General features: G+C 34.9%; 2 protein-coding genes across 2 annotated transcripts; one reads left to right on the top strand and one right to left on the bottom strand.

Annotated features, from left to right (window-relative positions):
* The first annotated feature begins 603 nt into the window (after window positions 1-603).
* LOC133859385 (transcription factor MYB17-like) lies at window positions 604-3,545 on the top strand. The gene is made up of 3 exons (XM_062294777.1): window positions 604-1,088; window positions 2,180-2,309; window positions 2,657-3,545. Exons 1-3 carry the CDS (start codon window positions 926-928, stop codon window positions 3,264-3,266), a joined length of 903 nt encoding a protein of 300 aa, XP_062150761.1. The 5' UTR covers window positions 604-925; the 3' UTR covers window positions 3,267-3,545.
* Window positions 3,546-4,770: 1,225 nt separating this feature from the next.
* On the bottom strand, window positions 4,771-9,711 carry LOC133861753 (remorin-like). The gene is made up of 5 exons (XM_062297551.1): window positions 9,291-9,711; window positions 5,805-5,855; window positions 5,632-5,719; window positions 5,266-5,347; window positions 4,771-5,166 (listed from the first exon to the last, which is right to left on the bottom strand). Exons 1-5 carry the CDS (start codon window positions 9,562-9,564, stop codon window positions 4,966-4,968), a joined length of 696 nt encoding a protein of 231 aa, XP_062153535.1. The 5' UTR covers window positions 9,565-9,711; the 3' UTR covers window positions 4,771-4,965.
* Between the last annotated feature and the right edge of the window lie 6,193 nt (window positions 9,712-15,904).

Here is a 15,904-nt window from a genome sequence, read left to right as displayed (position 1 = left end):
AAAATACGCAATCGTAATTACAGCCAATCCTTCTGGGCATTTCCGCCAAGAAAAATCGCTTTCAACGACCACAAAACTCCGGAGCTGGCGCCACGTTGACAATTGTCTGACTCATTCGTATCCCTCTCGGCTCCCTCTCCTCTATAAGCACTTCAATTACTGGTGGTCAGACGTAACTGAGGTGATTTTTTTGCCACGTTGACAAAGTATCATTCCTCCAAACAATCCCAGTTTCCCACCTACCTCCAAAATTATACAATTCAGTCAAACTTGTCCGTCACTTGTTAGGATTTTATGCGACTCAGGTCATTCTTAGCATTGCCCTTTCTTTTGAAGTACATGAGGAATGACCTTCAAACGTGTGTGTAGGGAGAAAAGAAAAACTTTAATTTAATTAAAAGAATTTTTTAAATTTTAAGAGGGTCCAAAACCCAAAAAAATAGGAATAATTTCAGATTGAATGGGGGGAGCATTATTGTGAGAGAAGAATTATTGGTACTCAATAATTAATTAAGTTAATGACACTCCCTCAATCACTCTCCTTCTCCTTATCCAAACGCAATTATCTTCGTCTCAATAAATTTAAAGCTGTTTTCCTCTAGAAGCACTCTCTGGGACTTTGTGCGTCCTTTTGCTTCTGATAATAAATTTTCCTTTTCTTTAAAAATTCATTTTCAACTTGGCAGTCTCTTGGAAAGTACAAAATAAATGCAGGCCTGGGTCCAGAAGCCGCCCGATCGTCCAACACGTACATAAAAGAACAGATTTGATGAGCATTAATAGCCGTAGGATTCCATTGAGAAATCCCATCGCTTTGATTCTCTCTCACTGTCTAACATACATAGGAGTAGCATAAAGAGGTGGTCTAGCTTGGAGTTTATTAAAGTCGGCGAAGTGGGTCAGTTAGTGTGTGAAATGTGAATGAATGAAGGTAGCTGGCCGGACGCTGGTGAAGATGGGAAGGGCACCATGTTGTGACAAGGATGGAGTGAAAAGAGGGCCATGGAGTCCGGAAGAGGACCAGCTCTTGGTTCAGTACATCAAGCAGCATGGCCATGGTAGCTGGCGTACCCTCCCCAAGCATGCTGGTATTTGTATTGTTTTGTTATCTTTTGAAATGACAGCCTATTTTGCTTTTGGAAGTAAAAGCTTGCTCTTTTTCATTCAGGAAACTACTTCATATCCAATTTCTGATTTGTCAATGGCTTCCCTGCATATGCAGTTTGTGCGTTTGTTAATATGATGCTTCAATGTGCTTGTACAAACATTTAACTTTTGATGCTGTGATTTGAGGGAGGTTACTTTTTGAAGCCATATTTTGTTGGGTAAAGGGTGAAAGCGTTCTTCTTCTTCTTCTTCTTTTTTTATTTCTTTTATTTTTTTTATATTTTTTTCAATTTAGAGAGAGAGAAAGATAGATATTTTCCAATTGATTTATTGTTTATTATTTTATTACTGTTTTGGTTGACTGGCATGCGGTTGAAAATCCTGCCATTTTGACACGTTTGAGATGATTCATGACTTTTTCATTCGTTTTATATTTGTATGCATATAATGACAAAAGAGAAATGCCTCGCACAATAGTTGTGCACATATGTAGACAAGGTCTCATCTCATGGATCTTACTCTATGCGTCTATAGATGTGAAGTGATTACTCCTCAATGTGAAATGTTAGAGGTTCTTTTAATTTATTTATTTTTTTGTCCTTCTATGCCGATATGTCATCTTGTTTTTATTAAAGAGAAATCAAGTTGTAGTTTTTATTATTATTATTTATTTAAAACAGGGTGTCATTTTAGCATATAAGGACCCCATAAAGACACTAAAATGAGTTTTAGCATTTATCATATATAATTGCATATTTTATGGCCACAATCAGATTTTTGGGTGCTTCTTTAAGAACAAAATGTGGCAGTTATAATTCCTCTTTTATAAGTGAGACTTAACACGTAAAATATTTAATTGAAATAAAAAACGAATGACAAATACAAAGTTCGAACTTAAAAATTATAGTATCACTTAATCCAAAAGTTTAAACAAAATTTAATCATTTAATTAAACTTAGACAGTAAAGTAGATTATGCTTATGTGCTTGCGATGCTGCTTAACCCTACAAATAATCTTTTGTTAATCCTTTATCATCAGAATTTGAGGTAAAGAACGAATGACTTTGTGTAGGTCTCCTTCGATGTGGAAAGAGTTGTCGGCTTAGGTGGATAAACTATCTTCGCCCCGACATCAAACGCGGTCCTTTTTCTCCTGAGGAAGAGGATTCCATAATTCAGCTTCACGGCATGCTTGGTAACAGGTAAGACAACACTATTTGTAAAATATTGTTAAATTGCTCCCCAATCTTCTAGGCCTTAGAGCCTCAAGCACGAGTAATCTCCCTTTATATGTTGATTCTTCAGTGATGTTATGTTGATTCATCAACCACCATGTTTACTAGCTCTTAACTTGTACATAAAGGTGGATTAGGTAATGATTTCAAATGCCAAACTACAACTTAACTGTGTTTTTGAAAATCGTTTTTTTTTTTGGCACGGTTTTGAAATCGCATATACAATCAAGCCTTTGGATGTCTTTTGTTTGTTTTGTTCTGAAACTTGTATCCATGGATTCATGATCTCGACCTTGTGGTTGTTTTGGCTGTAGGTGGGCTGCCATAGCATCAAAATTGCAGGGAAGAACGGACAATGAGATTAAGAACTATTGGAACACTCATTTAAAGAAGCGACTCCTTTGCTCAGTCCATAGCCCATTGGTGCTCAAGCTCTCCTCCAAAGCTGAGCCAATCAATGTCAAATCTGAATCCCCTTCCACCCGCCACATGATACAGTGGGAGAGTGCCAGAGTTGAGGCTGAGGCTCGCTTGTCAATGGAGTCATTACTGCTCAACTCATCATCAATAAGAAAGACTGACTGTGATTACTTCCTCCGTCTATGGAATTCTGAAATTGGAGAATCATTTCAGAATATCAAAGGAGAAGATGGTGGAGTTTGTCAAAGCCCTGTCTCTCAAAAATCCTCGCCAACCAAATGTGGTTCTGCAGGTTCAGATATCACAGTACAAGCAAAAAACACCACAGCCAGCGCCTTTGCCAACATAACTCCACAACAAGAAGACAGCTATAGACCAAGCGTAGACGAAATGATGGCCAGCTCAGATTCTCTCACCTCTTATGATCTCATTGACTCTTCTGATGCAGCATTAGAGCTGCTGCTAGATTTCCCAGATGGTGATGATGAGGCCTTTCAAGGATAGACAATTTCCCACGGGTGTGGTTACCATGGGAAGAGCAGTAGTGTTTTAGGTAATAGATAGATAGATTGGCACCACATATATGTCTTCTTTTAGTGTAGTTGGTTTCCTAATTTTCACACAGATAGCTCATGATTTTCTGATATGATTTTCCTAATGATCATATCAGTCTACAGGGAAGAACAGGCTAGAATATTTAATAGATATTAAGTGGTGCTATGTCGGAGATGCTTTGCTTGGAGAATATTTAATATCTATTAAGTTGTCTTTCTAGGTTCGTTCATATATATATATATATATATATATGCATTTGTGTGGAAATTGTTGCTAGATTTATGGATGAAATAGAGCAAACAAGAAGGGAACAGGATACAAGTGGAAAATAGAACCAAAAGATGGATTAGTTTTGGGACCAACAGGGACCGGACTAAAAAAAACATTCCTTTTGATTAGTTCTTAAACCAAAGGCAATTTATGATGTCGAGGAGGGTAGGTATACTTTTTTTAGAAATGATATAAATACATCTCCTAGACACTTTATTTTTAAATTCACCGTTGGATTTATGGAACTTACATTTGGTCCGACAAATTTAATGGTAGATTTGAAATTTGGTTGTATGGAGATATGTAAGGAACGTATGTGTATTATTTCTCATATTTTTTAACGTCAAATATGTTTTACTTGTGTTTATATATTATAAATTTGGGATGTGTTTGGTATCATTTTCTTACATATCTCTTTTGTAAATTCATCCTTGAATCTTTGAAACTCACGAGTTCAATAGATTCAATGGCATCAAAATTGTGGAACTCACATGTGTCCGATAGATTTAATGATGAATTTACACATCTTTTGTACAGAGATGAACAAGAGATGTATAAGAGAAACCAAACATTTTTTTTTTATAATTTTGAGGGCACATCATTCGGCTAGGGATAAGATTAGGGTGAGAAAAGTTTAGTAGTTGAGTTAGAATAGACTTTCAACAATTAGTATTAGGATTAGGATAAAAGCTAATTTTAATATTGGAAACCTTATCAACTTAGGGGTTCTCGTATTGTAGTCTATTTAAAGATCATTTACTCTCTTAATAGGTATTTCGTTTAGGACTCTTATCTCTTATGAATTTAGATGTATTAGTTGGGTTGGGATCAGAGTTGCATTAGAATTGCATGAACTTTGCTTATTTAAGTACTATCGATCAATAAAGGATCCTCACAGAGAATTTTAATCAAACACTAGTGGTTTTTCCTATCTAAAAAGAGTTATTGTAGTCTCTTCTATCCGAAAGGAGCTCGACAAGGCAACAGAGTTGGATGACCCTTAACTTTCAGGCCATGTAATTTCCTCCATCCTCTGTATATACAGGTTTGGATGTATAAAAAGCCTTATGGACTCCATTTTTTTCAAAGCTTTTGTTACTCAGTAGTCGTGATCTAATCTTACACCATGCATGATTCCACAATACAATATATATATATATGTGTGTGTTTTGGCAAACTGAAATTAGCTTTTCTTCAAATGTTATATGTATGTATGTATATATATACACACACAAAATAGCTCTCAATGCAACAAACAACAATGCAAACGACCGTTCTACAGCCATATACACAAACAACAAATATAAATTAACAAATGAACTCCAAGCGAAGAATAACTACAAACAATTCAAACATATTTCAAGCAGACCTGTGGCTTTTAGCCCTTAAAAAAACCAAGAAACTTCTTTGGACCAGTTCCAGTGGCACGGTATTTTGCAGCCATTTCCTCCGCCTTGAGAACATCTTCCCCACGTTTAGCTTCAATCAGTGCCCTCTTTTCTTCTGCTTCCTTATGGATCAGAGCTACTTTGTTTTTCAGTTTCTCCACATATTCAGCCTTCTGCCTCTCCAATTTTTCCTGCTCACATACAAGTTGAATATCACAACAGTATACTACTCCAGCTAAACATCAATATATACCTAGGGATCTTTGACAGAATGAATAATGGATTCGTACCTCAATCTTTTTCAACTCTGCCTCTATAGAAGCTTTCTTGCAGTTCTCCCACGCTCCAATGGCAGACAGCTTTTTATGGGCCCTAATAAAAAGATTTCATTTCTATGGTTAGCTATCTCATTGGTTTCACCTTGTTTCCAGCTTATGACGAGGAACCCTCAAAGGCAAGGGCACTATGTGCCCCCACTCCATTCGGGTAAACTTTGGATCCATGCAAAATGCACATCTAGACAGATTGGGCTAGCCCCAACATAATGGAAATCATAGAAAGTTTTTTTTTTTCTTCTCACCAAAACAGAAACTCATCATTAATGAGGCAATAAATAGAGATAGGACACCTTCATATGGGTTGAAGAAAGCTCTTACTTGTTCTCTGCTTTGGACTTCTCACTTTCTTCCCATGCCCTGACTAGTGAAATCCTCTTCTCTGTTGCAACTCTTGCAAGCACAGCATCTGAAGAAACTATGAATTAATTATTTATTCTAATGATAAATTACATGGTGAATTGAAGGAAAGAAACACTAAGATCTGACATTACCTCGGTTGACAGAACCCTCAGTACTTTTCTCTTCAGCATGCTCAGGACCCTCTGGGAACATCATTTGTTTTAGAAAAATATGTAACTTATAAATAACGAGAGAAATAGGAATTCAATTTTAGAGGGTTGGAATCATTAATAAAATTAAAAAAAAAAAAAAAAAATACCTTAAATATATATACTACCACTGACTAGGGGGATCAAATTCTTTACATTGGATGCAATTCTCCATTTATTTAGCCTATGCTATAAAGAAAAACTTAGAAACAAAAAGGTTTTGTGGAGATGCTGGAGGTGTTTATTTTATTATTTTACTTTTTTCTGGATTCCACAAGAATTCTTCTTTTTGTTGCCAGGGAAGTTTGTTTTGTTTTTGCTTTTGTTATTGATAACCTTTTTTTTTTTTTTTTTTTTTTTTTTTTTTTTTTTTTTTTTTTTTTTGCTTCTTGCAGCTCTCTCCAAATTTAGTATAAGTAGGGGTGTACATGCAGATATCACTTTTAGATATCCGCATCCGTATCATTTTTTACTATCAGCATCCATGCAGTTATTGTCCGCTTTCCGTAAATAGGTAATGAGCATATTTTAAAAGCTTTTAAAAATAATTTTGACCGATTTGTAGTCTTTTGGCCTTGCTTTGAAAATATAATGCAACAACCAAAATATGTAGAACCGAGAAGAAAATTGATGAAAGATGCAACCTCAAAATATTCATGGTAATTAATCAATGCTCACAAGAAACACTCTTATGTTTTTTAATCCATAATTCAATAAGCATAACAATCAAGCTAGCAAACATAAAAAAACATAAATTACAAATCTAACATAAAACAAATAATACTACAAATTCATAATATGAAAAATATAAATTGTCTAAATATTACACATTCATAAGTGGAATATATATATATAAATGGTATGCAGATGCGGATAATAACCGCATTTGCATATCTTAAACCGTTATCCGTATCTGCACTTTTAGATAGTTGTTTTTGTTATCCGCATCCAAATGTGCAGATAACAGATACGGGCGATTAATATCCGACCGCATGTAACTATAAGTACTCAAATGATCAAATACATCTAAAAACACAAGTACTCAAATACATCTAAAAACACAAGAAGAATCTAAAATAATCAGGAATCACCAAATAAAATCATTCAATTGTATACTCACTAAGAGGTGGGGATATATATCAAAATTTAAAATCCATGCATCTATTGATGTACATGATGTTACATTATTTAAATTCTTTTTTTTTTTATTAAAAAAAAAATAAAAACAAAAACAAACAAACAAATGTGTTAATGTACACCTTTATACAAAATTTGGAAAAATTTCACTTATAAATTTTGATCTTTCATCACTTTTGTAATTAAGCACTCAAATTTTAAAAAAGTGTCCATTTAGGGTATCAATCCTTTATTATTATTTTTTTTCAATTTCAGCCCTCGGTTAAAATTTTTCGTAAAATCTTGCCAAATTTTCCAAAATATCCATATTTTTTTAGGGAGAAAAAAATTGTAAAGATTTAGGTGTTAGTTAGAATTTAATGGAATTTGCAAAAATACCCATGCCTAAATCTTTGAAATATTCTATAAATTTCTTTTTTTAAAAAAAAAAAATGAGTATTTTAAAAAATTTGATAGGATTTACGGAAAAAAATTTAATAGAATGTTAAAATTTTAAAAAAAAAATTGAAAGATAAAAATACTTTAAATTGACACTTTTTAAAATTTGATTACTAAATTTTAAAAGTAATAAAAAATCAGAAGTTTATAAATGAAGTTTCTACAAAACTTTATATATATATTTTTTTGGAACCGAATAGACTCTTTATTGATAATCTCAAATCATATAAACACAACATCAAAATAGGGACCAGAAGTTCTCTACTAATAATATCATAAATGATTGGAGGAATTTCTTTCACCCAAACAGTGTCTATGACATGATTGGCCACTTCTGTAGCAAGTCAATGAGCAGCTAACTTAACATCCTTCTCCACATGAATCACTTAAAACGAACGGGTCGGAAGGATTGCAATATCAATTTAATGCCCTCTACGAAATGACCGTGCCAGCTCAAATTTGGGCTCCCGTCATTAATCTATTTAACAGTTTGTGGAGAATCACCTTCAAGAATGATATAAAAAATGCCCATATCCTAACGCAATTGGACAGCAGCCATAGTTGCCCAAACCAAACTTCCGCCGCCAGTGGATCGACAATATTGACAATGAAATAATCGAACACAATGGAATCCTTAGGATTGTCTCACGCGCGCCTCACATCCGAGCAATAGACATGCATGTGCCCTGCACATGGCATTTCAACCACATCCGCCCTCCTTCCATTTATTGTCACGCACCTCACCAATCCTGAATGCGACACTCCATCTACCATCCGTTCCTGTCACCTTCATACGCCTATTCACGCATCTTCGATTCTCTCCACGTACACCCGCCGGCGTCGCACTCACTCGTACGTCCACCGATAACGCCCTTCAGTTCCAATGTTTTTTTTTTTTTTGGGTACTATTCAGAAACTCTATTACAACTGATCAGAAATTAGTGAATTAAAGCTTTGTATAATTGGGTTTGGATCAATTTGAGTCTATCGAAATTAATTTGGTTAATTTCAAGTTAATTTCGGTCGACTCGCTCAACCCATTAATGACTCTCTTTTTTTTTTTTTCCGTTCAATTAAAATGCTAAAATTCATTTATAAATATAGGTCGAAAAAAGTTAAACAAGTCCCGTTTGAGTCAATCATCTGCCTAACATGTATATTAAATGGGTTATACGGGTTAGTCGGATCAATCTAACACTGCCTAAACAGGTTAATGGTTTGTGTAATGTTACTTGTTAATTGATTATATGAGTTTGATCTATTTAACTAAATGAGTCCGACACGAATAGCCAATCTGAGCTCTTACTCACGCGCGCACCACCAAAAGCTTCGGCCTTTACACGCTCCTCTTTGCAAGTTGGGATCTGCCAACCTCTTTAGGGACTACAGACACTACACACTTTCCAATGGTAACTTTACACTTGTTTGTCATCAATATTCGCCTTAATACCACCGGTGTGCGCCTTTACTTGTTGGTACAATTCGACGCAACAAAGTTTCCTAAACAAAAATTCGGAGTTTTCCAATAGCAACTCAACCAAGACTATTATGACACGTATCTACATATCTTGCTTTGAATAAGAACTGATTTAAAAAGATAAGCCTAGGAATTTTCCTTTTCTTTTCTTTCCATTTCTCATCAACCAAACACGTTTTAATTAAGGTCTAGCTACAAACAGATGATTAGAAGTAGAAAGAGAAATCACTCTTAACATAAAAGCAAAAAGACATGAAAATTAACCAAAAAAAAAAAAAATCATTCTCAGCAAGCAAACAGATGAAGTTTAAGCTAAAAACGATGTTTAAAACAAGAAAAAAGAAAAGAGAGAGAGAGAGAGAGAGAGAATATGTTACTTTCAGCCACAGCAAGGGCTTTGGATTCATCAGGCTTCACTTCAGGGGGAGGTGGAATTACAGATTTTTCCTCGGTGACATCTTTGGAAACTTGTTCAACGTGTTCTGGGGCCGGCGCTGGCGGAGGCTCCGAGGGTGATTGGGCCTCCTCCACCTTTTTGGGTTCCTCGTCCGCCGTGTTTTGGCTTAATTTGGCCTCCACGTTTTTGGGTTCCTCGTCCGCCGTGTCTTGGCTTAATTTGGCCTCCACGTTTTTGGGTTCCTCGTATGCCATGTCTTGCCTAAATTTGGTAATATTTCAAACCTTAAAGGAAAGCTCAAAGATGGCCAGTTGCTGTGTCGACTATATGGTCGGACGGAGAGCTAGAGAGAGAGAGAGTAGGGAATGATCAGTTGGTTGGGATATTATAGTTCGAGGGAAGTAACTGTTACTTGACTTAGCTGGATGTTAGGTACAATTGGCCTATTATGAGTTGGCACAATATGAGAGAGAGAGAGAGAGAGAGAGGGGAGAGAGAAATCCACTTATATTTTTAAAAGTCCAATTTCGCCCAAAATAAATATAAAAATTTATTTTGTTTCCAACTATGATCATACTCTCACATTAAAGGAAGAATATGGAATACATCACATGATCTCAAAACACAAAATTGGACCAAGACAAAGTGCAACATCTGCAAATAATGGTTAAAATTTGGCTTCCTTTGTTAATATTTTCTGAATGGTTTTTTTTTTTTTTTTTTTTTTTCCTGAAAATGCATTTGAATGTGACATATATGTGTCATCATGTGTGTACAGTTTTAAGTGTTTGGCGAATATTTTATGTTTTATGTTATTTGTTAATTGTTAATTTTTTTGTTTTGAAAACAGAAAATAAAAGTGAGAAACTAAAAATGAATATCAAACGTAGAGATGTTAACAAACAACTCAAAATATTTTTAAAAACAAAAAATTATTTTTCACGTTTATGCTATATCATAATATTTTTCTACACCAAAAAAAAAAAAAAAAAAAAAAAAAAAAAAAAAAAAATTCCTCACGAAATACGTTAATAAACATTCGGGTTCTTGACTTCTTTTTCTTTTTACCATTGCTGGCTGTAAGACTGCAGATTGTCTATCTCCATCTTCATCCTTATTCTTATTTTTCATATTGTTAACTATTATATCCTACTAATCGTCATTTACATTTTGGCTCAAATTCAATTTTAATAGGTAAGATACAATACCTAAAATATTTAATTTTGAAATTAGAAGTAAACGAACGGAATCAAGGTTCAAACTTAAGATCTTTGATTCTAATACCATATTAAATTACTATTTATTTTAACAACTTAATTTAATCATTCTTTTTTTATTTCTTACTTTCTTTTTCTGATTTATGATCTTCCAAAGTTCCAAGCTAGCTTGACCATTCATAACAGCTCTCTTTGGCTTATCGTCTGCATGCTTAGCTCACCATTCTGGCATTCTCTACAAGTTCAGCTTTTGATTCCCTTTTCTAGGCTTGCTTTCTTGAAGCTTCTTCGGTTTCAATATCTGTATTTACAATTTTCACCCCATTGGTGAGGGGAGGTCAACCAGTTTTTTTAAAAAAAAAAAATTAAAAAATTCGTTTCTTTTTTCGAAAATTGCAGTACAATTTTAATAATAATTGATCTAAAAATTAGTTTGAATAATCGCATTTACATTGTGAAATAAAAATATAATTTTTAACATTATTCTTTCGGCAATACGTTGATTGTAAGTTCACGTGGCAAGTTTACTTTGAATTACAAATCCAGCACAAATAAAAGTATTAGAAAATTAAAGGAAAAAGTCTACATACCCTTTCAAATTATCACTTAATTGTCAATGTCCTTCCTAAACTATTAAAACATTGTCAATGTACCTCCAAGGCTGACAAAAAGATAAAAATAACTTTACAATCTTTTTAATAGGCTTGGCAATTTTGACACGACCCATGAACCCGACACGAATATATAGGGTTTGGGTTTAGGCTATAACCCGTTTATGACCCGTCAATCAGTTTATGACCCGCCAACCTGTTTATGACCCGTGTATGACCCATCAACCCGTATATGACATATTTATGACGCGATAATGACACATTTTTTACTAAATTAGCTAAACGGGTTGACACGCTAACCCGACGGATTTGACACGCCAACCTGATGGGTTGACACGACGACTCGAATTGCCAAGCCTACTTTTTAATCAAACAAAAATACCCCTATAAATTCAAAAAATAATAATTTTTATTTTTTAAAAAAAAAAAAAAAAAAACGAAAAATGTATTTATCATAAATGACTTTTGTATGATATTAGACAGAAAAGGTCGTTATAGAAAAGAGGTTCAATTTGAACGAAGAACTCGTCGAGTTCGAAGTCGTACCGGCGATTTAGCAAGCTGAAGCTTGCGATTTGAGCTCAATTCCTCATTTTTGTCGTAGAATCAATCGATGGAGTTCAAAAGCAAACTACAAAACTTGGCGGCGATGGATTGTAAAAGTTTGATCCTTTGGCTTTATATTGAATCTACTTTCAGAATCATGTATTTGACTATCCCTCATCTCTAACCCTCGCTTCTCTTGTCGCCACCAACACCACTAACACCACACGTACATCTCTCTCCGGCATCTTCCTCGGCATATAAACCCCATCACATTTTCAGTTCGTCTCTCTTGATGAAACCCATCATAACCCGAGGGAGATGAGTAAAAGAAATGGTGAGAAATTATTAAAAAATGAGAACATTTTTCTACAATGTGGCTCAAACAAGCTGTTGGAGATGCTCTAGACCAAGTTTGAACATAGTTGTATTTTGCCAACATTTCAAATTTATTTATTTATTTTTTTTTTCTATAGTTCTCTCTCTCTCTCTCTCTTGGTGACTTTTATTATGGATCCAAATCCTTTTTTCATATGAAATGAACGATCATAGGTCATTCACCCTCTTAGTAATGGCTCTTAATGCATCCTAATTTTTTTTTCCCCTTCAATATCCGAGTCAAAATGCGATTCGATTGGATATATGTCTCACAAATAAAATTACAAATCAAAAGCCTGCGTAGTATAATCCCTGAATAACCAAAAGTACGCCTGCTTCTCTCTCTGGTTTAGAGAGAGAAGTTTTATATGGATGTGAGGTATGGTTCTCGAGCTTCTGCTTAGAGGATTCATTACAAAAAAAACTTGTTTTTTAGTCACATGCAGTTAGCTACGTGCATGTGGGTCATCCACGTGGCTTATTGCTAGCTACGTGGATTCCACGTGATGAATCCAGTTGTTGCTAAACCACGTTGCTAAATGTACATTTAGCAACGTGGCTTTTTATATATGTGGCTATTTAGTCACGTGCCATTCTTAAGTGGCTAAATGTGTGTTTTTTTTTTTTTTTTTTTTTTTTTTTTTTTTTTTGTTGTTGTTAATAAAAAAAAATTATATATTTTTAGCCACCTATTCCTAACCCACGTCGCCAAAATCAATATTTTTTTCAAAAACAAAAAAACAAAAAAAAAAAAGGAAGAAAAGAACAGATATCGATATGTTCTTTTCTTCTTCTTCTTTTTTCTTTTTCTTTTTTTTTTTTTTTTTTTTTTTTTTTTTCTAATATTGTATACGATATACGGAGAAAGGGCCGGTGTATCCGGCGAGATCCGCGCTGAATCTTCGTCCAACTCGTCGTCGAGATCCGGCGAGAATACCCACTCCAAAAATACCCATTTGGCCGAGAATGAACAAAAAACACTAAAAGACACCAACTACTCCGACAACTAACAAAAAGACCAAAAATCACCATCAAAAGGACCCATAAACCACCGGCCTCTTCTCCATTACCGATGACGAAAACGAGCTTCTCCGGGTGTTGGCAATCGAGTTGTGCATTCGGGTGGGGGTGAGTCGTCGTCTGCTGAGAAAAAAAATACAAACAAAGTGAGAAATTTTTTTGATGAAAAATGAGGAGAGACGAGAGAGTTGAAAAAAATAAGAAAAAAAGAAGAAAATGAGGAGAGACGAGAGATAGAGAGATTTCTAAAACAATAGAAAAAAAAAAAATTAAGAAGCCAGATCTGTAGCCTAAAAAAGGCGACAGATCCAGCTTTTAAAAAGAAACAAAAAAATTAAAAAAATTGAAATCAAAGAGAAATTTAAAACAAACGAGAGGCGCGGGACCCTTCCCCCCAAAACATGCAAATGGCGACATGGTTTATTTCCTACGTGGCCAATTGGCCAGCAACGTGGTCATAAAGCACGTTGCTAAAATTTTAATTTTTTTTTTAAATATATATATATATATATATATATATATATATATCTTGAAAAAAAAATTTTAAAAAAAAGAGAGAGAATATTTTAGTCATGTGGTTTATTTGCCACGTGACCAATTGGTGATGTGGCCAATAAACTACATGACTAAAATTTTAAATTAAAAAAAAATTATAATAATTTTTTAATAAATTTAAAAAAATATGAATATTTTAGCCACGTGTCTTATTTGTCACGTGGCTATTATACATGTGGCTAATTATACACGTGTATTAATCCAGGTAGCCATGTGGACACATGTAATTAATACACGTTGCGACATGGTGACGTGAATTTATTGCACGCAGCAATGTTGCCACGTGTACTAAATACACGTGTCCAACTAGCTTTTTCATCTTTTCTGCTACATCCCATCCCCCCCCCCCCCCCCCACCCCTTTCCTCCTCTTTGCTTCATTTTTTCCTTTCGTCCACAAGGTTTTGTCTTCCTCTGCCTAAGTATAGTGCCGACTCCCTCTCTGTTGGGTTCTCTTGTTTTTTTCCTTCGCCCTCCTCTTTGTTGCCGTCGGAAGCAGCCTCCCCTCCGCCTCTTCCTTGCTCATTGCCGGCCTCTTACTAGGATTAGCTAGGTTTTTCAGATTTGGTTTCCCAAAAACTAGATTTAGCCAACTCATTGCATTTCCACCGACTTCTCTACTCCTCACAACTATTCTCCTTGTCTCCATCGGGTCCCCATGCACCAAATCGGGGCTTGCACGCCCAAGCCATCTTTCGCTTTCCACCGCCCTTGTTGCTCTCCGACACACCTCGCCTTCTCTCCCTTCGGCCGCTATGCTCTGTGTTGCCTTCCTCCGCATCTCCTCCAGGCCTCCATGCGCCGCATGGCTTGCATGCCCAGATCAAGCTGCCATCCTCCGTCACAACTTGTCTTTGTCATCCTTCGTGTCTTGCTGTTGTTGGAATTTGTTTTGAATTTTTGTTTTTTTTTTTAAAAAAAAACAATTGTTGTTATTATTATTATTAGTATTAGTATTATTATTATTATTTTGTTTTTCTTCTTGTTGTGTTTAGGTTATGATCTCCCTGAATCTTATTGTTTTATCCTCTGATGGAGGCTTGTTTCTAGTTTTTTTGTTTCGATTGTACCAATTCCTCCTCCCCTCAACCCCCAAGAGGTGATTGTTGTTTCCTTTACTTAATAGAGGTTTTGAATAGGGTTGAAGGGTCTCTCAAGGATCACACCATTATCTTTTCGGATAGGGTTAAGGGTCTCACAAGAGTCATGCCTCAACTTGCTCGAGTAGGGTTGAAGTTTCTCTCAAAGGTTGTGCCCCTATTCGTATCCCCTTTATTAGGCGATCCAATAGGGTTGAAGGGTCTCATGAAGGTCATGCCCTTACCCTCCTTTATTTTAGTGCCTATATTGCCTTATGCGGCTCATTCCTTAGCTTTGTTCAAGATTTAAAAGATCATGACATTTTTAATCTCTTTATGGTAAAAGCACACCATTTTCCTTATTGCAGTTTTCATATTGGGCATTGTTTCTTTAGTTTTGGTTTATTATTGGAGAGTTCATCAATTTTGATTTATTTTTGTTCCTTCTAGCACTTTTTCTTTTTAAGGAATGATGCACTTAAAAACAAATAAATAAATAAAATAACGAAAGTCTGTACTGTAAAAAATTTACTTTTCCATGACAACGATGGTCTTGTAATCTTCGTTTTTTTATTTTTTATTTATTATTATTATTTCTTTTTTGTCGGTAGTCTTGTAATGTAAGGGAGAAAAAAAGTTAGATATTTGTGGAGAAGCCAATTTGCACCGAAAACGACAGCGTTACAAGAAGATATTTCCCAATTTTCACAGCAGGGCAACCTTTGTCTATATGTGATAAGCTGATGCCAATGCCGGCCCCCAAAGATTCATTCATTCATATCTCAGCTTCCTAAAGATTCCATTTGTTTCGTGGCATTTTATCCCTTTGCCAGCCAATCCAGATCCACCAAATCCGCCAGTTTTAAATATTCCTTTTTAAAAAAAAAAAAAAAAAAAAAAATTGGAGTTTCAAATATTCTAGAGCTCTGTTGCCTTTCTTCGATGTAAGGAGAAAAGTATAAATATTCCTCTTATTAACATCTAATTTGTAATATTTTTTAATTTTTTTTTAAAATTCTATTAATGTCATATCAAATTATTAAAAATTTGTAATGTCCTCTTAAATAATAGAAGTTAAATTTTTTTATTTCCTTTTTTAAAAAAGGCTCGCCGCCCCTCTGGCCTAGTGGGGTGGCCGAAACTTGCAAATGACTTTTTGGAGTAACAAAATAGTATTTGAATCAATGGCTTT

Source organism: Alnus glutinosa, chromosome 2, assembly GCF_958979055.1.
Source record: "Alnus glutinosa chromosome 2, dhAlnGlut1.1, whole genome shotgun sequence".
Classification (NCBI taxonomy): Eukaryota; Viridiplantae; Streptophyta; class Magnoliopsida; order Fagales; family Betulaceae; genus Alnus; species Alnus glutinosa.
Note: the sequence above shows the minus strand (reverse complement) of the source record. Positions and strands in the feature narration are given on the sequence as shown.

Bases quoted from the DNA above. Each gene is read 5' to 3' on its own strand.
- LOC133861753 (XM_062297551.1), bottom strand. From the start codon at position 9,564: ATGGCATACGAGGAACCCAAAAACGTGGAGGCCAAATTAAGCCAAGAC. The intron at 5,856-9,290 runs GTAACATATTCT...TGATGTTCCCAG, and splicing joins AGCCCTTGCTGTGGCTGAAA to AGGGTCCTGAGCATGCTGAA. The intron at 5,167-5,265 runs GTACGAATCCAT...GTATGTGAGCAG, and splicing joins CAGAGTTGAAAAAGATTGAG to GAAAAATTGGAGAGGCAGAA.
- LOC133859385 (XM_062294777.1), top strand. From the start codon at position 926: ATGAAGGTAGCTGGCCGGACGCTGGTGAAGATGGGAAGGGCACCATGT. The intron at 1,089-2,179 runs GTATTTGTATTG...GACTTTGTGTAG, and splicing joins TACCCTCCCCAAGCATGCTG to GTCTCCTTCGATGTGGAAAG. The intron at 2,310-2,656 runs GTAAGACAACAC...TTTTGGCTGTAG, and splicing joins CACGGCATGCTTGGTAACAG to GTGGGCTGCCATAGCATCAA.